Here is a 25716-nt window from a genome sequence, read left to right as displayed (position 1 = left end):
CCGGCCTCAGCGAGCACAGTGGTGGGTTTCAAAGTGTACAGCTGGGCCCCTGCTCCTGGCACAGGAGGTCTGCAAGGTGCATTTTGGTGGCCGCCACAGGGCCTTGAGACTCAGGACAGGGCCATGGTCCTGAGGTCTGAGGTGGGTTGGGAGGGATGGAAGGGGGTGACCAGAGGAGCTGGGAGAAGGCAGCAGCCTGAGTCCTAGGCTGTTATGTCCCCTTCCAGTCCTGAGCCTGCTTGGTCTGGCTGCTAGGCCTCCTCACCTGGGACCTGGCTTCAGTCTGGGTCCTGGCTGTTGAGTTACTATCTTTTACCTTAATCATGTTAAATGGTGTGGTCCTGCTTGGAGCAGAGGGCTGGCTCCACCTGGCCTCTGACACTGCTCTCTGTCCCTCTCCTTCCTTCTGGAGGTACTGAGGGGGAAACTGAGGCCCAAAGAAGGTTCTGGGTAAGTAGGGGCTTTCAGGAATCAGCATTGCAGTGGCCTCCTCTTACCCTCTGGACAGAGCCAACCACCTCAAAGTTCATCCTCGGGGAGGCCTGACAGCCTGACACCACCCTTAACACCGACCTTGGGTGTCCTCTGGGACTGGCCGGGCTGGCCAGAGTGTGGGACAGGGGTGCGGAGAGACAAGCCAAGCTGCGACACCATTAGGGGAATGAAGTTGGAGCAGGAACAAGTGTTTCTGGACGCTGAGCTGAGGCCATCTGTGGCGGTCGGACCAGACCCAGCCCAGCCAGACAGTCCTCTCCACTGCCCCCATGAGCTCCCCATCACTGCAGACTGCATTGAGATGTGTGAGCCCGCCCAGATGGCCTCTTGAACCCCAGCCACTCAATATGCTAAGCAGGGCTAATTTATTCCCTTGCTTCTTAATGGAATTGCAGCAAAGCCAGCAGAGAGTGAATGTGTTGGAGGTAGCTGGTGGTGGTGGAGGGCGGTATTCTCCATGGTTCTCTGCATATCTTGCTCCAAGACCCCTGGGCTCCAGCGTGACTTGACATTGCCCCCCCCCGACCCCAGCTCCCCATCCAAGGCTCAAAGAGGAGGCCTTGTAGTGAAGGGAGCAGGGTAGCTGGGGACAGGTAGCTAGATGAGTTCTTGCCTGCTGCTTCCTAGCTGGGTGCCCTGGGCAAACTACTTAGTGTCTCTGAGCCTCAGCTTCCTCACCTGTAAAACAGGGAGAATAGAGCCCAGCTGGCAGTGCTGCTGCAAAGAGCCCATGCCCAGCTCTGGGACGCCGTGGGCAGGTGGCCCCGTTTGAGCCTGTCTACATGCTGCTCTTGTTGGCACCTCTTTCCCTCTTTTGTCACCCTCTGCAGTCTGGACTCCTGAATCCTGAGGTCAGCGGGGGATGCGTGTGCAGGGAGGAGGCTGTTCTGGAAGCTCTGCTCTATGCTTCAGGGATTGGGGGTAAGGGGCAGGGACAGATGAGCTGACAGCCCCATGTGAACAAAATGAGACAGGGTTTGTGGTGGAAAAGTGTGTAACCAGGTGTTGGGCTGATCTGGTTGCAAGTCTGGGCTTTGCCACTGACTACCTTTGTAAGCCTCAGTTTCCTCGTCTGGGAAATGGGAATGTTAGCACCTACCGGCAGGTTTAGGAAGGGGATTAAGTTGGCTGACGTTTGTAAAGTTACTGGCATATAGTAGGCTCTCAATACACATCAGTTTTCTTCTTCCTCTGGAAATGTCCTTCGAAGTCATCTGGTTGACCCCTTCACTGGCTGGCTTGGGCAAGGGCCTCACCTCTGAGCCCTTCTCAGAAAGGGCGGGGGATAGGGAGAGCCCTGGGCTTGGGATCTCTGACTTGGCAGACAGATCAGAGGTCACTTAGCAATAATGATAATGAATGCCCTTAAAAAGAGACTCACGCAATGCTCACAACAACCCCCAAAGTGATGCAAGCAGGTATTATCACCCCATTTCACAGATGGGGAGTTGGAAGCCCAGGGAGTGATTTGTCCATGGTCTTGCCGCTGTCAGTGCAGGGTTGGGACATAAGCCAAGTCTTAGGGTTCCTGGTTCTCTGCACTTGGCCTGTCTCCTACCTCTTACCCATCTGTTGAGCTAGACAGCCCCACTCAACTACACGGGGAGGGAGTGTGCAGTACAGGTAAAGGGAGGGGTTCTTCTTGTTCTCAGTGGTCCCTTGGGAGTAAGAAGTCATTGTCTTGTTTGACTGGTCAGTCCCTCTGGGACACTCCCACTTCGCTGTCTGGTCTCCATCCTTGAAGGCACCCACCTTCTTCCCTACCAGAATGAAGCAGAGTGGGGAATGGGTGGGGGTTAGTCTGTGGCAGCTGCCTTCTTTGGGGTTAGGGTAAGGTTAGGCCTGTTGACCCTCACTCAGGCTGGACCGGGAAACGCAGCTACCTCTCCCTCAATTGTCTCTAACAGGTTGACACTTCTGACCTCCTCCTCCAGGAAGCCACTTCTTGTCCCTACTCCCCAGCACAGGAGCCCCATCCCCCACCCCTGCTTCCCCTTCCCCCTAAGCTCCCCAGCAGCCTCTGTGGCTGTGAGAACAGCCCCCATCTTGCTTCCCAGACCCACTGACTGGGCTCTGGGGTCTCCCTTCTCCCCCTCCCCTCCTCCCCCCATTTATCTCGGGAGGCAGAGGCCCTTTGTGAAGCTCTTTGTGTGGATTTGAGCTCCCAAGGCCAGTCAGGGGGACAAAGGGACACCCCTCTCCCCTCTCCATTGTCCTATCTCTTCCCAAGGATCTGTGTGTGTGTGTGTGTGTGTGTGTGCGTGCACGCACATATGTGTGTGTCCATGTCCTAGCTTGGTGTCTTTTATATGGAAGGGCAGGAGGAATCTTGAAAGAATTCAGGGAGGCAGAGCAGTCTTGGGGCCCCTACACCAAGGCTGAGAGGCCCTTGTGGGAGAAAAGAGACTAGGTGCCTTTGAAGAGGGGTGATCAGTCCTGGGAGTGTGTGGGGTAGGGGGGCCGAGTCACTCACTCTCTGGCCCCAGGACTGGGTGCTGTCACTCCTCCCCCCACCCCGATTCCATCTCTGATTCCATCGTTCTGTATCTGTTTCTCTCTCCTTTCCCGCCCCTGCTTCCCCTCTCTCCCTGCAGCTCACTCTCTCCATCCTATCCCTCATTCTCATCCTGGCATCTGCCTTCCTTGGCACTGCCCCCTCTCACCCGGGACAGACCAGGCAGGCACCCCTCCCCATCCCTTGATGCCAGTCCCAGGGAGGCCCTGTCACATGCTGCCACTCCAGTACTCCAACCCTTTTCTTGACTTCTGCCCTCATCTCAGCTGTCCTGGCCTTGACTCCCTTGCCCTGGGCCCCCGCTATTTCTGCCCTCATTCTGCGGGTGCCTCCTCCCAGGGCTGCTATCTCCATGGCCCCAGCAGTGGCTCCCCTTTACCCTGGCCAGCCTGATGACCCCACAGTCTAGAATAACACTGGGTGGCTGGCTGCCCGCTGGGGCCTGGCTAAAAATAGACCCATGCTTGGTGTGCTTTCAGGGCAGTCTGGGGCAGAGGTAAGGTCCAGCTCACAGGTCCTTCATGGGCTCCTTGGGGGACATATTCTGCCGGGGCCCTGGGGCCTCCGTACCACCCCGCTGCAGCCAGAAGCTTGGTTGGAGGGCCATGGGCCCCAGCGACACCTGGGAGGGACTTTCTGGTGCTGGTGGGTGACGCATGGGCTCAAAGAGGCAAGCTGAGTGCCAGAATCAACCCAGGATTCCCAGCTGGTAAGTGTCGATGGTCTTGACTTGAACTCAAGTCCGGGCTCTCAGACTGGAGGCACAGTTGCTCCAGCCGTAGCTGGCTTTTCTGCCCGCAGGTTGCTTTAAGACGAGTTCTCATTCCCGGCTTTGCACTTCTCTTGCTTTGGACTCTGAGCAATGACTCAGGCTCTCTGAACACTGGCTTTCCCACCTGTACGAGGGGGTGTTCCACCTCTTGGGGCTACTGCTAGGCACATGGCTGCTGGGTCAGTGATTGACAGGACTCCCGGGGGGTGTCCACAAGCTCACAAAGCTGGTAGCCTCCATCCTTTTCAGCCCCAGCCCTGGACCCTCTGTCTCCTCCTGGCCTTTTGGATCCCTCCCTGTGTCTCGGTCTTCCCGTCCTCTCTGGTCTCCAGATGGCTCCAGTCATGGACTCGGGGGCCCTATGGGGTCTGCAGAGCTCCCTGGAGAGGACAGCCTGGCCTCTGCCACTGTGTGCAGAGTGGGTGAAGGGGCAGCTATGGGCTGGGTGCCCAGTGAGGCCTCCATCTGGTCTCTGGTGCTTTAAAATTCCCAAGAGCTTTTGTGTTGTTGCTCTCTGAATATTCTTTTAATTTTATTGCTGCTGTTCTTGTTTCATGGATGCATTTTCTTCTCTGATCTCTCTGAGGAGATTACTAACTTTTTCTCGAAGTTTTCCTCCCATGGAATTCTACCTCCTTTCCCCAAGTTGCTGCTGGTCTCTGCTGCTTCTCTGCTAAGGTTTCCTCGGATGCCTGGGAGGCTGGGCTACCCATTTATATTTCCAGTGGGACATTAACGGGTGGATTGTTTGCACTGGGGTTGGGCATGGACCCACCCAAGGCTTTGCTGGCTCTCGAGTGTCCGGCTGGACTCCTGCACTGGGGAAACTGCTGTCAGTGTCTCTGAGTCTCTCCTGGGCTTGCCAGATTTCCAGAGAGGTTCCCACTTTTCTGCCTTGGGGTAGGTACAGGCCTGGGTGCTTCATATTCAGTAAACACTCACTTGACCCCCTCTTTCCTATCAGTACTCGTGCCCGCAACTGTGCCTGGTGGTCCCGGGGCCAGAGTCCACTGTCTTTCCAGGGAATAAGTCTCCTGTCTTCTGCTGGGGGTCAAGGAGAGGATCTGGAAATCTAAGCGCTTCTTCAGTGTCCTACCAGTCTTCCCGGTTCAGGTTCACATTGACCCCTGCCCTCAAATGTGTTCCAGTGCCACTGATCCTAAACCTTTAGGGGGTTCTGTGCTGAAGAATCTGGCGACTTCCTGGCTTTTCCCGCAGCCAGCTCAGGGTTCAGCTTTCTCAGGCTCACAGTTCCCACGCATCCATCTGCTTTCCAGCTCCCAGAATTTTGACACCGTTGTCACGGGTGATAATCAAAATATTTAACAAGAGATCCTGGGGACTGTGCTGGGAGGCTGGAGCAGGTCCTGAGGCCCCTCCTGGGCCAAGAATTTGCCTTTTCAGGTCCAGGGAAGGGGCTAGAGCAATGGGAGGGCGGGTGTGCAGTAACTATTTACCCACTGGGCCAGAAGTATGTTAGTTCTCAACAACCGCAGTGGTTGTGCTGTGCTGAGCATCACTTCTCGTCTGCTCTCCCTTTTTTTGGTCCTTCAGGCTTTATGCTTTAATTAAAAAAAAATCTTTTCTGTTGCTTTCAAGGAGTTTCAAGAGGGAGCAAAAGTAAATGTGTGTGTTCAACTGGCCAACTTTCCTGAAAGTATGCACTGCCCTTCTCTGGGCTGGGGCCTCCCTCACCTGCGGTGGAGCAATGCTGGCAGGCAGGAACGCTGTGACTGGGGAGGGCTGGAAGATGCAGCCTTTTCTGGGACCCAGTTGCAGGAGGTCCCCCACTCTCCTCCTCCTAGGTCAGCTGTCTTAGTTGTGGCTTTGAGGGCACTGATGGGATGTGAGGTGTGAAGCCACCAGCAGGTGTGAAAAGAGCAGCAGAGGATGTGGGAGGTCAGACATTAGGAAGCACTTCCCAGCCAGCCAGGGCTGTGAAGCCAGAGAACAGGATGATCTGGGGATGCTGTGGGGTCTCCCTTCTGGAGAATTTTAAGCCCCTGGTTGATCTGGGCTAGAGGGGATCTGCGGGAAGGCAGGGGGCTGACTGGGATGACCTCAGGCGGCAAGGATTGGATTTTGATCTCTTGATTTCCCTTTGCCAACCCCCTCTCTTCATCAACAGAAAGCTTCTCTCCATGGGAGGCAGGGTCCCTCTTCTGTGGTGCTAAGGGACAAGCCTCTTAGGGAAGAGGAAGTTTGAAATGTGAGAGGCAGAGATATGAGGAGGTCTGGGGGTCTAGAAAGAGACTTAAGGGTGGGGAGAGACCCCATGAGAGCCCCCCCACCCCAGGGCCCAAGGCTGGAGGGGAGGGGCCTCCTCTAGGGGGAAGGGGGTTTCAAGGAGGAAGACAGTGGGAGGGAGGTTCTTAACTCCAGGACAGCCCCATACTGACATCTGCTATAGTCAAGCAGGAAGTAGACAAAGAAATTCCTGTCAAGCAAACTCATTTGCATATTCTGCATCCAATTTGCATGTTATTTGGGGTCCAAAATGGCTAGAAATTTCCTTTGATACCTACTTTTCTCTTTCCAGGGGTACTCAGCTCTACCCCTGTCTATTCTTTCCTGTCTACAGGGTCCCAGCCCTGAACCTTCTGCTCCAAGACCCTCACCTTATCCTGTGGGGGCATGTTTTATGTATTTCCATCTATGCTGTATACAATTCCTCTCTCTTCAGGATTTTTTTTTTTTTTTTTTTTGTAGTGGAGGTGCTAGGGATTGAACCCAGGACTTCCAGCATGCTAAGCACACACTCTACCACTGAGCTAAACCCCTGCCCCTCCTCTCTCCAGGCTCATTTTTGCTTCCTTCCTTTGGCTCCTTAAACAAAACATACCCCATTGCTAACCAACTCCCAGCCCTTTCTTACAAACTTTCAGGAACAATAATGGGGTTCCATCAGCCTTTCCCTAAGAGGACTCCTCCCTGTCCTCCAAGCTGCTTCACAAGTCCCACCTCTACCTCCATCCTCAGCCTGTTCACATTTTCCTCTGTCTCCCAGACAGACAGAAACTTAAGGAAGGGGACAATCGGGTGCTAGACACAACTAGGTGTGAGTGGCCAGGAAAGGCCTGATTGAAGAAGATGTTTCTGATGGATAAGGAGTAGATGTCTGGAAGGGAAGAGGTGTCCTACTCCAGGAATCTAGGATGACCATGGATGGTAGGAATGGGTTTTGGTTTTGGTAAGAGAATCCATACAGAGGGTGCTGTGCTGAGTAAGGTTGGAGATTTGGGGACAGGGGAACAGGGCTGGCCTGCTTTCCTGCTGAGGTTTTATGCTAAGTCATAGGAAGTTGAAGACTCAAACCTCATTTGGGGTTTAGAAGAGGAGAGTTGGGAAATAGTAGGGTGAAAACAGAGGCCTCTCTGGCAGTGTGGTGCCACATAGGAAGTTCTTCCTGTTGTCTAACTTGAGTATTCCCTGCTGAGTCCTGACCATTTCTTCCTGATTATCCTCAGTGGGGATGAGAAGCTCAGGAACTCACACCTATGCTTTCTTTTCTGTCTTCCCTGCTTGAGAGGCATCCTTCAGTTCCTTCTCTTCCTGAGTTCCAGCTTTTTCTGGGCTCATGTGCCCCCATTCTATTTCTCCTTTGGCCTGCTTCCAACATCTTCCTAACAATGCTGTTTTGGCTTCATCCTGCTAGGACTCCCGGCTGCTCTTTCTCGGGTGTCCAGTCTCCGGATGGCAGTGTGAACTGTGTGTTCCAGACAGGGTGCTCTAGCCCAGGGCTCTGGCGGGGACTGTCTGTCTGGTGGGGGTGGGGTAGGCAGCTAGCAGACCCAGGGAGGGTTGTGGGGCAGGTGAACTTGCTTTTACAGTCACCCCAGAGTGCCTGCCCCTCCTGGCCCCAGGTTCTAAGATATTTGTCCAGTAGCTCCCAAGGGTGCCTTGATGAGTCAGGTCTGGTGCCAGACATTTTCACATGTATTGAATCCTCACAATTACCTGTGAGGTTAGGATCCTTGTCTCCATTTTGGAGAAGAGGAAATAAGTTCAGAAGAGAGAAATAATCTCTTCAGGTTCATACAGCCAGTAAATGTCAGGGCCAGGATTTAGACCCTGGTCTCTGCCGGCTTTATACCTCAGTTCTTCTCTTTGGGAGGTGGCAGTGGGGATGACAGAGCTGACGCTTCCCATGTCCCCGGCATGGTCTCAACTGCACTGGGAGGTGAGAGAGGCAATCGCAGCAGTACCCATTCGCCAGAAGAGGACACTGAGGCTCCCAGAGGGGCCATGCCTGAAACCTCGTCTGAGGTGTTGCCTCTTGTCCTCAGGTCCGACTCCTCACCCCTCACGGCCTCATGACTCTGCTCATCCATCTACAGGGCTGGGATGGGGCTGGGGTGCCCAAAGCAGGCTGCATCAGTAACCCCCTTCTCTCTGGTCTGTCTGGGGCCAGGCCTGCCCTGCTCTACCCTGAAGCTCCCAGACAGAGTGAGAATAGAATGTGCCAGAAGTCAGGCTCAAGTGGATCACGGAGAGGATCTGGGATCCTTCTAGGAGGGGGGCAAGGAACAAATGGAAATCAGCAGGCCCAGGAGAGCCTCCAGCCTTTATTCAAGGGGGTGCAGGGATTTTACCCACCTCTGATGCAGGGTCCAGCCAAGGCACACCGAGGTGCCAGCTCTCCTGGCTTCTGTGGAGCAGTGAAGGGTTCAAGTCTGGGGATTCTTGAGGTTCTCCCAGGAGCTTGTTCTGGGCCTGGCCCCTGGGCACCAGCTGTGGCCTTCTCCTAGTCAGGAAGCAAGTGCTTGAGAGCCTTGGCCCAGATCTGGTTCCTGACCCCAGGGACTGCACCTGGGTCCTTGAGGGTCTTAGCTCAGACTCCCTCTGGGTCTGCCCCTTCGTGATCAGAGTCTGGAGTGGCGGAAGTCCCTGGGAGCCCTGGGTCTGGCTTGCTTCTGGAGCCTGGAGATGAAGCCATATCACTTTGTTTTGTGCCTCGGTTTCCCTGGTGGGCTGGCTGGTGGCATGCCATACTTTCTCTCCTCTTTCTTTATTCCTGTCCTCTTCCCTTCCCTTGAGGCTGGTGAGGCTGACCCTTCCCCGCTGCTCTTTGTGAGATGGTCGGAGCCCTCCACCTCCCTTCTGTCTCCTGTCCCCCACTTCCTCCTGCCCTCTGCTTGTCTCCATCTCTACGCTCACACCCGCTCTCTCTCACTTCTCTGGTTTTAGACAGCCTCAGCTCCACTGCCTTTCCCATTTTGGATGTCTCTCTTGGAGGCTCCACTTCCCCTCTTCTGTCCTTATCCAACTTGGGGTCTATCTGGAATCTGGCTCCTCCTGGCCCTCCTTCCTTCTCACAGCTTCCTGAACATCTTCAGGGCACAGGGGTCCCACTTTCCAGTCTCTCTTCCATTTCCCTTCTCTGTAGAAACAGTAGTAGGAGGTGGGCCCAGGAGAGGAGCCCAGTGTGGTGTCCTGGCTGGAGAGTGGTGAGGGGTGCCAGTGGGTGGGAGGAGGATGGTTGTCCAGTGAAAATAGGCGGTAGGTGGGGATCTCCTTATCTGTATCCACCCCCATTTGCTCAGTCTCTGATGTCCCTAGCTGCCTGCCAGTCACTGTCACTATCTTTTCCTTCCTGGGACTAGGGGCTTTAACCCAGCTCCCCTCCTTCTGTGCCTCCCATACCCAACTGCCCTCTCTGTCCAGTCAGGGGGCTGGTTTCCCGGGAAGGGGAGGGGGGCTGTCTGGTAGGAGGTAAGGGCGAGGTGGGTGGTAATTGTATTGGCTTGTACCAGTTCTGATGCAATTGGGCTTCCCAGACTGGAACCCCCCAACCCCTGCCCCCTCCTTCCTCCCTCTCCTCCTGCCTTCTCCATTCATCTAACTCCGTCTCCCAGTTCCATCAGAATCAATTAGACAGTCCTTGCTTTAATCTCATTGCAGGAACCTGGGCTCAGACCCAGCAGCCCAGCTCCTAGGTCTGCAGTCCCTGTGCTGGCCCCTGCAACGAACACCCCAGGGACAGAGGGATGACCAGGATGACCTCAGGGCCCCTGTTCTTACTTCTCCACCCCCAGATGCTATGGCCTGCCCCAGGAGGCAGCCCAGGCCTCGAGGCCCCCAACGGATCAATACCCACCATCACTCCAGGTCTGTCCCCACCCCTCCCCTACCCACCGTTTATCATGTCAGATGCTGGGTGGCGAAGGAAGTCATTTGGAAAGGGGCCCAGAGGACCCAGGATTCTTAGTCTGCAGAATGCAGAGTGGTGGGGGTAGGGTGGTGATGGGGGCTTGAATAATGAGCCGCCAACGCCTAAAGGCATTTATTGTGCAGAGAGGGTGGCCAAATGGTTCTTCCCCAGACAAGGCAGTCTGAGAGGAAAGGGTCTGGAATTTGAGAGCCGGGATGGAGGTTAGGTATCAAGAGGAACTTCCTGCGTGTCATGGGTCAGAGACCTGGGTTGGCGGTGATAAAGGGGAGAACGAGAACGTAGGGGCTCACATCCCTGGGATATCTATAAAGGAGCAACGTTTCCTCTTCTCTCCCTCCTCTGTCTGCAATGTTGGGCTATGGCAAAGCAATCGAGCCAGGAATGGTGGGGCCTTGATCCATTCTGGATCTGCTACTTTTCAGCTGTGTGATTCCTGGCAAGTCACATTACCTCTCTGGGCCTCGGCGTCCTCATGTGCAAATCATGTTGGGGTCGGGGGCAGGGAAAGGTGTTGGGTCTCTTTCAAGTTTAACTGAAATAAGTGTTGGATATTAGGGAGCTAGGATGCAGAATAGGGAGGTGGGTCCCTCGTCAGAGGCGAGTAGAGTGGAGATTCATAAAGATCTCACTCTTCTGGTGCAACAGCAGTAAGAACCCGGAAAATGACTCCCCACTTCCAGGGCTGGAAAGCTGGGGTAGGGACCCAGTGGGTTTAGAAGCAGAAATGGCCCACCTTCCATCTTTCTTTTTTTTATTCATGCAATCAACCAAACAGTCCACCAGGTAACTCATGTTTATTGACCATGTGTCCTACATCATGCTGGGTGCTGAGTGCTGGGAGTACAACCATGAATGACTGACAAGATCCTCTGGGAGCTGGCAATCTGCTGGGAAGGGCGTGAGACAGTGACGAAGTGAGCAGATCTATCAACAAGAGATAGTGCTAAGTGCTGTGAAGCAATGAACTTGCTGGTGTCACACAGAGACTGGGAGCCGGAGGGATGGAAGGACTCCAGTGGGGTGGTTAGAGAAGGTGACCTTGGAACCTATATGAGATGGAACCCCAGCTCTGCAGGGACCCTAGTTCTGTCACTGTGTATGAGTCCTGGACCTTGAATATGGTTGGGTAGTTTAACCATGAGTGGGGCTGGTGAACTCTGTCCCTGATGGAGGTGCTGAGGCTCTGGGGAACCCAGTCTTGGAGGTGAGACCCAAGTGGGAGCTCCCTGGGGGCCACAGGAGGAATTGCTGTAGCTGGGAGGGTGGTAAAACTAACTCTAGTTGTGGGAAAGCACATGGAGAGCTGGGCCTGCCAGAGCTGTCCCCATCTGATGGAAGAGAAAGGCTGGGGGACCTCTGGGGAATGGCCTCTGTGCAGCTCTCTTGGTGTGAAAGCAAGACCCGGAGCCTCTGATCAGATGCCCAAGCCATCTTACAGGAGCCGCCTTTGTTCCCCTGCAGACAAAACCAGCTGGGGGCACTATGGCCCTGGGGACCTGGGACAGAGGAGACTCTGTGCTTACTTTTTCCCCAAGGGGCTGGTGGCTGTGACCTGCTCTCTTGTTTCCCTGACACCTTTGCTGGATGCCTCTGGGAAGTTTCCCGTTCTTCTGGTCACTGTTGGGGGGTGGGGCAGAGTGGAGAGCAGCCCCCTCGCTGTGAATGTAGCCTCCATCCCTCCTGGCTCTAGACCTGAATCTCCTCCCTGGCCTGCATTCAGAAGCCAGGTCTCCAGGCTGAGTGAACAAGAGTGGAATGTGGAGGAGAAATTCCTCCTTCAAGCCCAAGCCAGACCCACAGCCCAGCTCTGCTTGCCAGTCTGGAATCTAGGAGAGGAGAGGAGGTAGAGGGAGGAAAAGTGAGGGTCCCAGGGGGTGGGAGACAGGCCCAGGGTCTGTGGGAGCCCGGGCAGGGTAGGGAGACAAAGAGTCCCCAGAGGATCAGTCAACCCTTTGAGGATGGTGGCCAGCTTTTCAATAGTTCCACTGGGGAGGCCAAGGTGAGGAACTGGGTGGGGGGGCTGCTATCAGCTACCTACGTGGGGGCTGCAGAGAGATTGGCATCTGATGTGAGGCCCCTGTGACTGACCAGACCCTGCCCAGGCTTATCCCAATTCGTGGTCTCCTGTGTCTAAGCATCTGAGTCTGGTCCATTCTGTGGAGTCCCGCGTCTCTGTCCCTGATGCTTGGGGGCCTGGAAGGAGAAATCTGGGGTGGGGGCATGCAAGAACCCACCAGGTGCCAGATGCATTTTCTGGTGCATTGAGTGCTTTGAGAAGAAAGAGACTGAAGTTGGAAGGGGATTGAACGCCCTTCCCACCTCTTCAAGATGCACGAGTTTGGGTGAAAGAAGAAGCGTAGGGATCCTTGCTAAAGCTTTCCAGAAGGTTCTGGGGGTCCTGGAGCTGCTCCCCTCAGGGTTCTGACCTCCTCTGGGGATGAAAACAGAACCGAGGATATGTGACTTCCCATGAGGCACCAAACTCCCGAGGACAAATTTCTGCATCCTGTTGGGATTGTGCACAAGAGGGCAGAGTTCATCGACCTTCGACCTTCGGGAGCTGAGTTACTGGGCCTGAAGCTATGTGGCGGGAGGGGCTAAGAGAGGAGACCTGGGGAGAAGCTCCAGGCAGTGCCAGGTCTGGCTTCCTGTCCCTGTCAGGTGCAGACTCTTCCCTTGCTCTCTGGAGGGTCACTGGTTTAAGGACACCTCCTACTGGCCAGTGGGTGAAGTGAAGGACTCCCCACCTTTGGAGTCCTTTTCATCAGTATTTCCTTGTTGGGAAGGGCAGAATCTAGAAATCTCTTCCTTCTCTTTCTTCTTTCCTTCTCTTTGATGAGTGCTTTTCATGCCCTAAGTGCTGAGAAGACTTAAGAATCCTCTTAAGGAAAATCATCTTGTCCTTGCCTCAGGGTCCAGGCAGGAAGGCACTCCAGCCTTTCTGAAGAACTTCCTTCCGTTTAAAAGATTCAACCTGGGATTCCTTCCGATTCAGCTTTATTCCACCTACTGTGGATTAAGCTCCATTTCCTCACATCTCACATCTGATCCATGTCCTCTGGTGCCAGGGTAGGGAGGCTGTGGAGATTGCAGGCCCCCAAAGAGGAGGCAGGCCCCTTCTGCAGGTCTGGCACAGACTTCGTAATGCTTGGCACTTCGCTGGAGGTCATGGGCATGAGCAAAGGCAGGACCTGCTAGGGATGGGCCCATATACTTCCTTTCCACTTACTTCCCTGATGCCACCTTTCATCCAGAGCCTTCATGGTGGTGTGTGGGACGGAGGTGATGGGGTTCCCTCTTGCCTGGGAATTGTGTGTGGGGGGGTGGGGTTGAGGGCCCTAACGTCTGTCTTTCTCCCTCTCTCTGTCAACGGGCCAGCAAGGCCCCCTCTTCCTCCCTCACTGTGCTCCTGCCAACCTCCCCCAAAGCCCTGTACTCCACTGCCTTGTCTCAAGGTGAGGAGCTGAAGTTGGGGTGGGGCAGGGCCTGAGAAGTCTGCTAGAGTAGGGGAGAGCTTGGCCCTGGTCCTCAGGCTGCATGTTGGGAAGGAGACCCTGCCTGGAGCCCCCTGATGCTGTCTCTGTGTCCTCATCCTTCCCTGAGGAAGGGGCCAGAGAGACAGCATTGCCAGGGAAAACGTCCCTGAGATGGTGCCAAGGAAACCCAGGCCTGGGAGTGCAGGCGGCTGGGGGCAGGGTGGGGGTGGGGCCTGGCTGGTGCTCCCGTGGCCTGTTGCTGTGGAAGAGGCCCTGGCAGGGTCCTGCTTGCAGCCGCAGCTCTCCCGCCCCTTTTCTTTCTGGGCTTGGCTGGCTGGCTCCCCTCCCAGTTTCTCTGCAGCGACAGAACCAGGGGCAAAGCTCAGGGCTGCTTCTCTACCTCTCTGTAGTCTGCCTGTGGGTCTCCTGCCAGTCTCCCTCTGCCTTTGTCTCTCTGTATCTCTGTGTCTCTGTGCCTCTCTCCAGAGTCCAGCACCTCCTTCTCGTCTCTCTCTTCTTCCTGCTCCCTAGTTCCAGGGTCACAGTATGGTGATCCCAAACAATATTCTGGAGAGGCCCCCGTCCCCTGTTCACATCCTCTGAGCACTGCAGAGGCAGAGAAGGGTTCCTAGCCTCTAGTAGCGACCATGGGGCAGGACATGATGGGACACAGTGCACCCTGGATCCTAAGCAGGAGGTTCAGCCAATAGCTGTGGGCAGTTTGTCCAGCTCTCATCAATCTGATCTGGTACAGCCTCTCAGGCAGGGGCCCTTCCAGCTTGTGGGGGCGTTTGGATGCTTGGAGCTCCCTCCTATAGTTGGCTGGAGAGATCCAGGCAGCGGAGTCGGGGTGTGGCCAGGGTCAGAAGTTGGTGAGTTGGGACAGCTGGTCCAGGTTGTGTCCTTGTGTGCATGCCAGGCCCATGGATGTTTCTGCTTCAGTCAGGAAAGCCAGTGGCCTCCGTTTAAGTTAATCACATTATGCTCTGGGGAGCAATATGGAAATAAGAGTGAGGTCTGGAGGGAATCCGCACACACAGGCACACACACATACGTGCACACTCACACACTCACTGCAGCTTGGAGCACAATGCTGCCACCACCGCCGCCCAGGCTCCCACCGCCGTTGCGCCTTTCTCGCAGGTGGACGCCCGGTGTCTGGCACCGCCTCCGTTCTGTCGGATCAGCCTCTCCTGCGAACCACTCCGGGAGCCTCCGAAGTTGCCGGGGTGCCTGTGCCCGCCCCCCAGTTCGCCGGGGAAACCAGCAGGCGGAGGCTGTCACGCTGAGGGGAGGAGAGAGGGAGCTGGAGGAAGTCCCCGAGGGTGGAGGAGCCCTGCAGCGGCTCGCGCCTCCCGCAGGGGCTTCTGAGGAGATGGAGCCACGTCGGGGCTGTGCTGCGGGAGCCCCATCAAGCTCCTCCCGCTAGAGGGGCCGGGACACTCGGGCTGCTCCGGCGGAGCTGAGCTTTCGGGAGACCCCGGGGCAGAGCTCTCGCCTTCCTCCTCACCACCTCTCCGTAGCGCCGGGTCCTCCTCCCTCGACCCTCGACCCTCGCACCCCGAGGTGCCCACCCTCGGGGTCAACATGACTCGACTGAGCTGGTGCTTCTCCTGCGTGATTCAATGGAGCAAGTACCTCTTCTCCTGCTTTCTGCCCCTGCGTTTCTGCCTCCGCAGACAGGTAAACTTACCTGGCACCTGCCCCACGTCTCCCCGACAGGCACTCTCCTCCCTCAGGCACCTAGGCATCTAGTTTATCACCCTCCCACCCTCAGAGACACCCATCTGGACCGCTGTCAGCCTGGCTGTCATCAGTTTGAGGACTCCTGGGGAGCCCCCACCCATGCACGGATCAATGAGGGGGAGTGGCTGCCCCTCCCCGGCCATCTCTGGTTTGGGTCAGAACCCTGAAGGTTAGCACTGGAGTGTGTGCAAGGGCGGTGGAGATCTGAGCACAGAGGAACATTTCTGGGGGCTTTAAGCATCCCTCCCAAGTTTCTGTGGGAAGGGAGAGCAAGTTCCTGGAACTGTCTCTTTACACCCCACCCCCACCCAGGCTCGGAGGATTTAGTGTAAGGCTGGGCAGTAACAGAGTGAGCTGGAAATGGGGCTGATGGACATCAGGAGGAATTTCCTATTTATTCAGGAGGATGAAGGGTCATGGAGAGGATGGGGGCAGTAGCTGGGTTAGTGAGGTAGGAGGGGTCTGGCAGGACCCGCAGTGCTGTGGTTGAGCATCTTTTCCCCTGGGATCCTCCCGGAGAAGATCCTTGACAGTGCCTTCCGCTTGTGCATTGGGAGTGAGGAGGTTGAGGAGAGGATGGAGGTGGGGGTATAGCTGGCCAGGAGAGTAGAAAACTGGTAAAACTGCATGTAACCTTAAATCCTCCCCTGGAGGCACATGACCTCAAGCCCCCAGAAGTCTCCAGTGAGGGGAAAGATTTCAGGGACTGGGGGTCTGTGTTCTGATCCACTCTCCATTCCTTAAGGGAACCACAGGGGTCCCTGTCATGTAGGGGGAAGGGAGGGCGCTCAGTGCATCATTCAGGCTAGAAGTGCCAGCTATAGAGCCAGTCTGCGTGGCTGTGAATTCTGGCTCTACCATTTGCTAACTGGGCTTTGGGCAAGTAACCTACTCTGCCTGTACCTTAGTTTTCAAACATGTAGGATGGAGATAATAAAAATACCTTTATCACTGGATTGTTGCGAGGATTAAATGAAGTAGGACATTTGAAGTGTTTACCAAATGCTTATTCCATAGTAGGTGCTCAGTAAAAATTAGGGCTCTTATCTTTATTATTGCTGTGCTTTTCCAGCAAGTATCTCCCTCCTTGTAGACTTCTAGGCAGGCCAGAGACGGGGTATGTGGGGATGGAGGGATCTCTCCCAGGATCCATTCTTCCCATCACATGGGTAGGAAGGATCCTTTCATTCCGTAAGAAGTTGAGATGTTCAGCTCCTCCTCCCAGCTGCCGCCTCTGGGACTCAGTTTCCCCTTCTGCCAATCCGCAGTGGGGAAAGGTGCCAGCCGGCTCCCGCCCCAGTCACCCAAGCTGTGCTTTGAAATCTAGCAAAATGCATTGTCCCCAGGGATTGGCTGCAAGGCAGGCGCTGCAGCTGTGAACCGCGGGGCCAGAGCCCCATCCGCACTCCTCTGGGCTCTGAGTTCAAATGCTGCGGAGTCCAGGTTTTCAGACTTGGGAAAAGGCAGCCTGCAGCAGGAATGGCCAGCCAGGACCAGGTCAGTCGGACCCCAGACCACTTGGTAATTCCCCCTCCTCATTTGGAGAGATTGAAGATGACCTAACTCCTCCTGGGCTAGGGTTTGAGCTGGGGACTGGGGGTGAGGGGCTGGATGATCAGCTGTGGCTGCCTCCCTCCAGCCTCCAAGGGCCTAAGTGAGGCAGGAAATTAGAGCTAGGGAAAAGACTGAGATCACCGAGTCAAGCTCTGGGAAGGATTTTACTAAAAATTGTTGAGATTGGGCCCAGAGACTGTCCCCACCCAGGATGCAGGTGAAGGGGAGGTAGGGGAAGGGGATGTGAATCATGCTCCTTCCTGGGTCAGCTGAGGAAACCGAGGCCCAGATAGGGCCTGGTTGGAGCCTAACTTTCCATCTTAGGGAGCATTCTGATTTCTGGAGTGCAAGGAAGTGACCTCCATATCATACTGGAGGGGTGGTAGGCATGCAGGCAAGGGGCTGGACCTCCCCTCACCCCTAGGGTCCCTTGATGGGCATTAGGATGAATGTCCCATGCTCCAGGCTGATGTGAGTCCCAGGCTTGGTGAGTAGAGCATGGACAGGGCCTCAGCCGCCCTCACTCCTTGGCTGCACCCTTGTTCCCTGAACACCCTGAACTCTAGTATGTGGAGGCTCTGTGCCACCCAGAACTCAAAGGCTGAGTGTGTATGGGGGAGGGGAGCAGGGAAAGGTGGTATGGTTTATCTGAACAGAGTCCCTGTGGCCAGAAGGGGCCAGACCCTGCCCTTACCCAGGGCTTACTACGACTCTGCTTTTTCTCTTCTGGTTGGCTCTTCTGGAGCCACTAGGGAGTCAGTCAGTCTCACCCTGACCCAGGTGGCAGGACTGTCCTCGGCTTCCCTCTGTGTGTCCCCCTGCCCCGTCCTTGCTGCCCCAAGCTGGACCTGGGTCTGAGCAGCTGACCTTTTTCCTGGAGCTTCAGCACCAGCCCTTGGATAAGGAGTCAGGAGGAAAGGACAGCTAACACATCACCTCAACATGGGACCAGCCCATGTCCCTGCGCGACTGTATTGCTAGAGGAGCAGCAAGAAAATCCTTGATCCTCACGAGAGGGGGGATCAGATGCCCTGGACTCCATTCTCACATGTATTAGTTGTGTGACTCTGAGCAAGTTGCTGAACCTCTTTGTGCCTCAGCTGATAGGAGGCTTAAATATGGTACTGCAATTAAGCATCTGGTTAGTTAATATGGATCTATCTGGGGACGGGGGCGGAGTGGCAGAGTCCAAGGGGGCCAAAGGATGCAGATACGGTTACCGAGGGCTTTGGTGTCAGGTTCCTGTGTCCCATGCTGTTGGGAATCTGCCGTTGGTCACTGACGGGGAATCGCAGCACCAGCTCTGCACTTGCCTATCTGGTGGGAGGATCTGGGACCCGCTGGGAGGAAGGCTGCGGTGCCTGTGGCCCCAGTGTGAAGGCAATGGCTGCAGCGTTGGCAGGAGAAAGCTGGCAGCATGACTCTGGTCTTACAGTGACTGGACAGTGGGTGCTTGGGAAAAAAATCTGGGGCCTGGGAGCCACTGCTCTGTGACCTCAGGTCCGTCCCACCCACTCCCTCCACTGCAGTGGTTTCATCTCTTAGCAAGGGGGCTGGGTTAGGTGAGCGGTACGTCACAGGCCAAAGCCCCTTGGCAGATTTGTTTCATTTAAGCTGACAGAATGATTTAAAAAAAGAAAAAGCCAACCTTTAAAAATTCGTATTTTTTTCATATTTTGTATGAAAGGTTCATAAGATAATATAGATTTGGGGTTTTTCTTGAAAGATCAAAAGATCTGACAGTGTGGACTCATGTCGCTGATGCCACAGTGGTTGTTGCTGCGGGGCGGGGTCCCCGTTAGCCGGACCTGCCCTCTCCAGGTCCCCGTAGACTCCTTGCCCACTCCCCTCATTTAATTTGTGTTGAGCCCCTGAAGGCTCTGACTGTGAGCCCTGGACTAGTTGAGCCTGGAGGTCTTTCCAGCTCTAATGTTCTGTGACCTTCGGATTCTGCGGGCAGTGGTGACAGAGGAAAGTCTCGATGCCACAATAGGAGGTGGGCTGACAAAGGGAAGAACTTTTTGATGGGCAAGTGTGGAAGGATAGAAAGAATGGATTGGAGGGAGCTGGGGCCTTGCCCTGGGAAATCCGTGGCATCACAGGAGGTGGAGCTGGAAGGAAACTTCGAGACCATCATCAGCTTGATCAGTTTGCAGGTGAGGAAACTGAGGCTGGGAGAGGGCAGTGCCAGGCTCAGGCTTTGTTCCTGCCCTCACTCACCCTTCCCTCTACCTCAGCTCAGCCTGCCTCCGGTCCCAGCGCCAGCCCCAGAGCCCACAGTCCTGACTGTTTCTTCAATTGGTTGCTGGCTGGAGGGCAGTGAGCAGCAAGCAGGAAGGCTCTGTGTGCAGAGGGGAGAGAGGAATTAAACACCAGCCGCTGCAGGAATGGCTGGGGCAGTGGGTGGCATGTCACAGGGTCGGGGTGCTTGCTAAGGCTCTTGGGACCCCAGCCTGGAAAACCCTGCCAGCCCACTGGCGTGTACCTGATGTCTGCTGCGTGTGAGACCCTGGTGCAGGCATGGGGTGGGGATCCTGGGATGGGTGATACTGATCCAGCCTGTGGAGAGTCTGCAGCCTGAGAGAGCTCGGAGGTGAGGGGGTGAAAGGAAGAGATGGTGCTGAAGATAGGTGGGTATTACAAGCATGTGCAAAGGTATGCAAGCAAGGTGCACCCAACACCCTTTCAAGGGGGCCAGAGTGGGCTGGGAGGAGGATTTTGGAAGGGGATAGTAGGTGATAAAAATAGGAAGATATGTTAGGATCCATTGATTGGTAGATTGAGTCATTGCTTCTTCTCATGGCTGGCACCTGCTGTATGCCAGGCTCTGGGGTTACAAACACAGGCTATGTCCTTGCCCAAGGAACTCTCCTCATGTGTGGGTGGGGGAGGGGACACCAGGCTGTGAAGAATGAATAATGGGTAACAAGCCTGAAAGCAGAGTCATTACACACAGATAGACACCTCAGATGGCAGAGTTGAACATTCAACAGGGAAGGTGGTGGTTGGGTAGCTGGAAGTTCTTCCCAACAGTGAGAGGTTAAAATACAGGGGAGACCCCCATAGTCTTGGAAAAGAGGGGTGAAATTCTCGAAGGGGCCCCGCAGCACTAGCGTTCTCCACTCCCATTTTCAGTCCCAGCTGAGGGGACTGCAAAGGGAGCTGGCCTGGGGGCTGCAGGGACACTTTGGGCTGCATGGGAGGCTGGATTAGTTAGTGTCACTGTGACTTCGTCTTCGGTCTTGTTTTTCTTGTTTCTGGGAAGCCGCAAGGTGATTTCTCAGAACTCCCGAGATAGCTGCCGGGAGGCATATCTTCTAGTGACGCCAGCAGCAAAGGGCTTTGGGAGCAGGCAGGGGGAGACGGGTGGGAGTGGGCACTGGGATGTCAGGGCTGAGCTGGCTGAGCCCTTGAAGTTGCTGGGAGGCTGGCAGGGCTGGTGATGATGGCTAGGGGAGGGCCTCTGGGAACCACTCCTCCTTGATGACCCTACACTCCAGCCAGTGGAGAGAGGGAGGGTTTGCAGGAGTGTCTGTCTGTGGGCATCCCTAGAGGTGGCTGCAGGGCCAGCTACATGTGGGACACTGGTCCATTTCAGTGTTGGCTGAACTGTCAATTGAACCCTGGCAGGCTTGGAAGGGATACCCAGGGGGCATTGTGGTTCTGGAAAGGGATGCAGGGTAGGGGCAGAAACTTTCATTGCCCCATAGCTCTGCAGAAGGACTTAGAAAGATGTGAGAAGGGACCCTGATTCCTCACCTTATAGCCTTCATCAGAGCAAAGATTCTTGACTCAGGTACCTGCTTCAGGAAGGACCAGAATTAGACATCTTGCTTTGGTATCCTCCCCTGACTTCTCGTATCACCAAGTAATAGAGGCGCTTGTGCAGTGCACAACTTGCACAGCTGCACGTGGCAGCCTTTTCCCAGATGAAATGTGAATGTTTCCCTCTCATTCTGGGGTATCCCAGGTAGGTGTCCTGGCTGGACTGGGCTGGGAGCCAGCACACCTGGCTGGGCAGGTCCACCTAAAGGGAGAGGCCAGTTGAAGAGATTGAATCTTGAAGTTGTGCCGTGTGTGGTGCTGACAGAGAGTGGTGAGGGCATGCTCTTGGGTGAGTGGGAGACAGAGGCAGGGGATATATAACCCTTTTCACATGTGACCCGGGTCATGTATTGCATGCTGGTGTGTGTACATAGGAGCTCAAGCAGAGGACTTTCTTGCCAAGTTACTCAATCCAAGAAAATGGTCTCTGAGTGCCTGCTCTGGGTGGGGCCCTGTCCTCGGCATTCTGTGTGTTTATGTGAGTTGGACTGTGTGTCTTGGTGTGTGTGTGTCTGCAGAAGGGGGTGGGGCTGAGCCCTCTTCCCCTCCCCTGGAAGGCTCCAAAAAATAGAGCTGGTGATTCACCAGCCCCACCCACCCTCACTTGGTCCAGCTGCGGCCAGAGCTCCAAGAGGAAAGTTTTGGAGGGGAAGGTGGAGGGGGGGTTGAGACAATGAAGGCCCCCGGGGGCAGATTTTGCTGGATTCCCCTGCAGTGAACCCTGGGAATGCTTTTGGAACCTGTACCCCTCTTCTTTCCTGCTCTAGACCCCGAACTCTTGGCCCTGGGCTACGGTGTTGGTGTCAGGGAGGGGAGGAGAGGGGAGGGCTCGTTGAGGGGGTTGGGGGAGACCCTGTTTGAGGAGAAGTAGGCATGTGGAATGGTGGGAGGTGAAAACTGGGCCCAGGGAGGGGAGCAGGGGAGGTGGAGGAGGAAGTGGGGAAATGCAAACCAAATGTTGGCCCAGGGCACAGTCAAGAAAAACAGACTCTGGCGGGAGCCTGCAGCGGGGCTCCCTTTAGGAACGGCAGGAAGGGCTGGGACAGATGTTTGGAGAAAAGAAAGAAAGGGGGAAAAGATGTAGGAAAAACTTGAAATGAAATCCACAGCTCAGAGGGGACAGGGCCGTCCTCCAGCGGTCTCAAGCCTGGTTTCTCGAGAGTAAAGCATCGGGCTCTGAGCTTGCTGAAGGGGCACCAGGGCCTGACCTGGCTAAGTGTGTGTAAGCGAGCGTGTGTTCCGAGGGCGGGAGGGCATGTGTGTGATCTTGGAGATGGGATGGGGCCAGGGAACCCCAGGGCAGGCAGACTGTGCGGTCCTATGTCTGCCTGTCCATCCATCAAAGGTCGGGGGTGGGGGTCTGCAGTAAGTAGAACAGACTCCAGACGCCTGGTGGTGCCCAATCAAACCAGAAGGCAGAAGGAGCCTTGGGGGTTCACAGGGGCAGTGTGTCTGGGTTTGGGGGTGGCTTCTGCAGGGAGGGGCTGTCTCCTGCTTTGCCTCCTTTCCACCCCCTGTAAAGCAGAGCTTCTGACCCCCAAAGCCACTAGTGGAGCTGGGAGGAGGGAGGAGACAGGAGGCTGGGACAAGCGGGTGGAGTGGGGGAGGAGGAGGAGAAGGAGGGAGGGTGAGTTGGAGGCAGGCAGGGCGAGCTGCCGGGCCGACAGATGCTGGCGGAGCCAGAGCAGCCGCCGCAGACTCAGAACTCCCTTCTGCCTACTCTGTGGGGACTGCGAGTTCAGCGGGACAATTTGCAGGCCCCGAGTGTTGCCCCAGACACGGGACCCATCGAAGATGACGTGGATCTGTCTGTCCTGCATGCTCTGGGTAGGTCCTGCTGCTCTAGCTAGGCGCTTGAACCCCACCCCCCACCCCCACTCCTTCGACCTTAGCCTGAGGCTGAGAGAGCCTGTGGTGGGGGGAGTGTCGAAGGTGAAGGAGGGGGGTCTCTCTGTCTCTGAGGAATGGAAGGAAAATCTGACTTGAGTAGATCCTGAGCCTGAGTCTTTCCCCATCAACAGGGCCCAGGCCCTGGTTCTACTGGTCAGTACACCCCGCTTCCCACTCCTCTCTCCCTGAGTTGAGTTCAGGAGCTGCAAGTAGAAAGAAGTCATCAAAAAGTTCGATTCTTTTTGGAGCCTCTCCTGTCCCCACCCCCACCGCCACCCCCACACTGGGGTGAAAATTCTTTACCCCTCAGTTGCTCAGCCCATGAGTTTGAGGAAGGGGCAGTGGTAGGGGCCCGGGGAACAGGGGATATTGACCTAGAAAGTGAAATTTGGAGAAGCAGGGCTTGGGGTAGGCTCTGCTCAGATTCCATCAGTTTTATCCCAATTTCAAATTCTACCCGCTGCTATCCCTCCCTCCACAGTCCTCCCATCCTTACCAAGACCTCCCGACTCCCTCCTGTCTCAGAGGAGGAAGCCATGGCCTCCTCTCCCCCTTTTCTTGGCCCCGATTCAGGAAGGTGTGTGTTGGGGCGAGGTGCCTGAGGGGTGGCAGGCAGGGTCTGGGGGCCACGTGGTGAGGGTGAAAAGTCTTAAGGCCAGTCAGGGGCAGAGGCTTCTGGGAGAGGGGGCTGGGAGGGGGCTGACTGCTGGAAGAGGGGAGGGAGTAAGGATGAGAGACCCCTTCCTCAGAGGGGCTCCGCTGCTGTCTGGGTCAGGAGAAGGCATGCACAGGGGTCAGGAGGGCGAGGAAGTCATCCCTGGCTGAGGTTAATGTTGGTTTCAAAGAAAATGATGGCTGGTTTGGGGGAGGGGGCTTCAGGCCCAGGATCCAGATGTGGCCTTTCCTGCCCCTTTCCCTGTTTCGGCCAGTCCTGGGGAGGGTCCTCTTTGGCCCAGGCAAGCCCAGGCTGAGGACAGTGGTGGGAGATCAGACTTGGGCAGCCAGGTGTACTTTGGGCAGAGAGGGGAAGAGGGGAATAGGGGAAGAGGGGAAGGGGCTGGGCTGAGAGGGTTTGGGTGGAGTGTGGGGCTTGGGTGTGGGCATGGGTCTGAGTAATAGATGGAAGGTGTCTGGAGAGTCCTGCGCAGAGGAGGCATCAGGGGTTCATTGGGCTGGTGTCGACATCTGTAAAATGGGAGCAAGTTCATCTCTCCAGGCCCTTCTGGCTCCTTGGGACAGGCTCTGGGAGGCCTGCGGACTGTGCTGAGGATAGAGGTGGGCAGGGAGGGAGGCCTGCAGTGGGCAGGATGGCAGTTGGACTTCCAGGGGTGATGTGCTGCTGTGGATGGAGGAAGGGCCACGTCAGCGGAGAGGCAGTGGGAGAAGCGTTTCTTGGCTGTGAGCCTCAGTTTCCCTGTTGGTGAGATGAAGCTGATGGAGTGGGGTGCAGTAACCCTGTCCATGTTTCTTCTCTCCCTGAGAGCTGGGAGAGGGGACAGGGGACCAAGGGCAAGTGTGGATTCTGCGACTTCTCTGAGGCCTTCCCTTTGCTCCTTTTTCTGCCCCCTCTCCTAGTGCCTTCCCAGCCCCTGTCCCGCCCCCACCCCCCACCACTGGGGCTGTGGGACAGCCGAGTGGGCAGGTTTTTGTGGGAATGGGAAGCAGCTGGTGGGAGTGGGCTGGGCAGAGGGTGTTTTCTCTCTGTCCAGCCCCGGCCTGGATGCCCACTGGCAGGATGGGCCCGAGTCTGGCATTGGGTGGACTGGCCCAAGGCCACAGTCCTGGCCCCATCAAGCTTCTTATCCCCCTCCTCCAGTCATCCAAGGCTATTGTACCAGAACTTTCCTCTTTTCTGGATGGGCCTCTATGGGACTGGGGTGTGTGTTTGTAGCAGGGAACGAAGGGATAACCAGTGCCAATTATGGATGGGGGCATGGAGGTCCTGGAGACCAGGTGTTGCTTCTGCCTTGAGAGGCACCTGGTGGTGGGAAGTGTGTGAACTTTGACACCAGGCAGGGTTAGGCTCAGATCCTAGTTTTGTCATTTACCAGATGGGCAGCCTTAGGTGCAACAGCTTCCTTCTTGAGCCTCAGTTTCCTGACCCGTCAAGTGGGAAGAATAATCCACACTTTTTGTCCGGCTCGGGTGAAGACAGAGACAATGTACATCCCCAAAGACCAGGCACCCAGGCACACAGTAGGTGTTCAGGAAATGCCGGTGCTTCCCCCACTCCATACCCCTCTGCTAGGCTTATGGGATTCCCTATATCCCAGATCTGATGTGGGGGAGGATCTCCCCAGGAATAGCTGCAGACAGTTCAGCCAAGAAGTAATCTATCTGTAGCACATGGTTTTAACAAGCTCTAGGAATAAAAATCACTTTATTAGCTGGGGAGCATAGCTATATATTATGCATAACTTGATTTTTTTCTTCAAATGCTCCCACTTGCTATTACATTTTCAAGTATGGTTTATTTAGAGAACAATTACATGCTATTAATTGAGGCTTTTTGTGTTGCCCAGATGGAGTTAGAGCCGCAGGCTCTTCCTTCCGGAGGGGCTCATTCTGTTTCTGGGAACTGGGAAGGAGCTTATTAGGTGGGGCTGAAAGAACCCCCAGGCAGGACTGAAGGCCAAGTCCAGCCCTGACCCCGCCCTGAGCAAGCCCTGTGGCCTCAGGCTCGTCACTTGACTTCTGGGCCTCCCCGAAGCTTGGATGGTGTTCTCTGAGGCCACTTCCAGCCACAGACAAGGAAGCGTTCTCTTTGCTGGGGCCTGTGTGCTTCCCAGCGCCAAGCACACGTCTTTGTTGGAACGTCCTCAGGGGCCCCTGGTTTCCTGGTGGGCAGTTCTTGCCCTGTACACCCCAGCCTGACCACTTGGTCCTGAGTTCACTCTCTGGAGTTTTGTTGGCCCGTAAGGGCTGTGCCCACCGTGGGCTTGGGAGCTAGTCTGGGCTGCATGAGACTGACCAGGGTCTGAAACAAAACACTCCCTTTGTAAAATTTTTCAAAATGACGTTTGAGGTACAAAGTCCAGGAGAAATACTGTCCTGTTTTTGGGCAGCTTTCAGAGGAAGTGTGGCATGCTGGCCGAGAGCTCAGTGCCTGGGTTTCATCCTGGCTCTGTCAGTTGTGAGCTTTGTGACCTTAGGCCAGTAGCTTCAAATCTCTGTCTCGCAGTTTCCTCACCTACCTATAGGGTCATTAGGTTTTAAATGAGCCAATATATGTAGAATAGTGTCTCCTTCTCAGTAAGAGCTTGAGAAATGT

General features: G+C 55.5%; 1 protein-coding gene across 10 annotated transcripts in view; it reads left to right on the top strand.

Moving 5' to 3' along the window:
- TNS1 (tensin 1) overlaps positions 1-25716 on the top strand; it is a 216275-nt gene that overhangs the window by 7512 nt on the left and 183047 nt on the right. For 3 of the 10 annotated variants that reach the window (XM_072961615.1, XM_072961614.1, XM_072961613.1), the window contains exon 1: positions 22171-22382. The exons of 4 other annotated variants lie outside the window; for them this stretch is intronic. In XM_072961615.1, the coding sequence (XP_072817716.1) occupies positions 22350-22382 (33 nt within the window). In that variant the 5' untranslated portion in view covers positions 22171-22349. Of the gene's footprint in view, positions 1-22169; positions 22383-25716 lie in introns of those variants that run through there. 3 more of the 10 variants (XM_072961612.1, XM_072961611.1, XM_072961616.1) reach the window with 2 other exon arrangements.

This window comes from Vicugna pacos, chromosome 5, assembly GCF_048564905.1.
Source record: "Vicugna pacos chromosome 5, VicPac4, whole genome shotgun sequence".
NCBI classification, from domain to species: domain Eukaryota; kingdom Metazoa; phylum Chordata; class Mammalia; order Artiodactyla; family Camelidae; genus Vicugna; species Vicugna pacos.
This window is presented reverse-complemented; position numbering and strand designations above follow the sequence as displayed.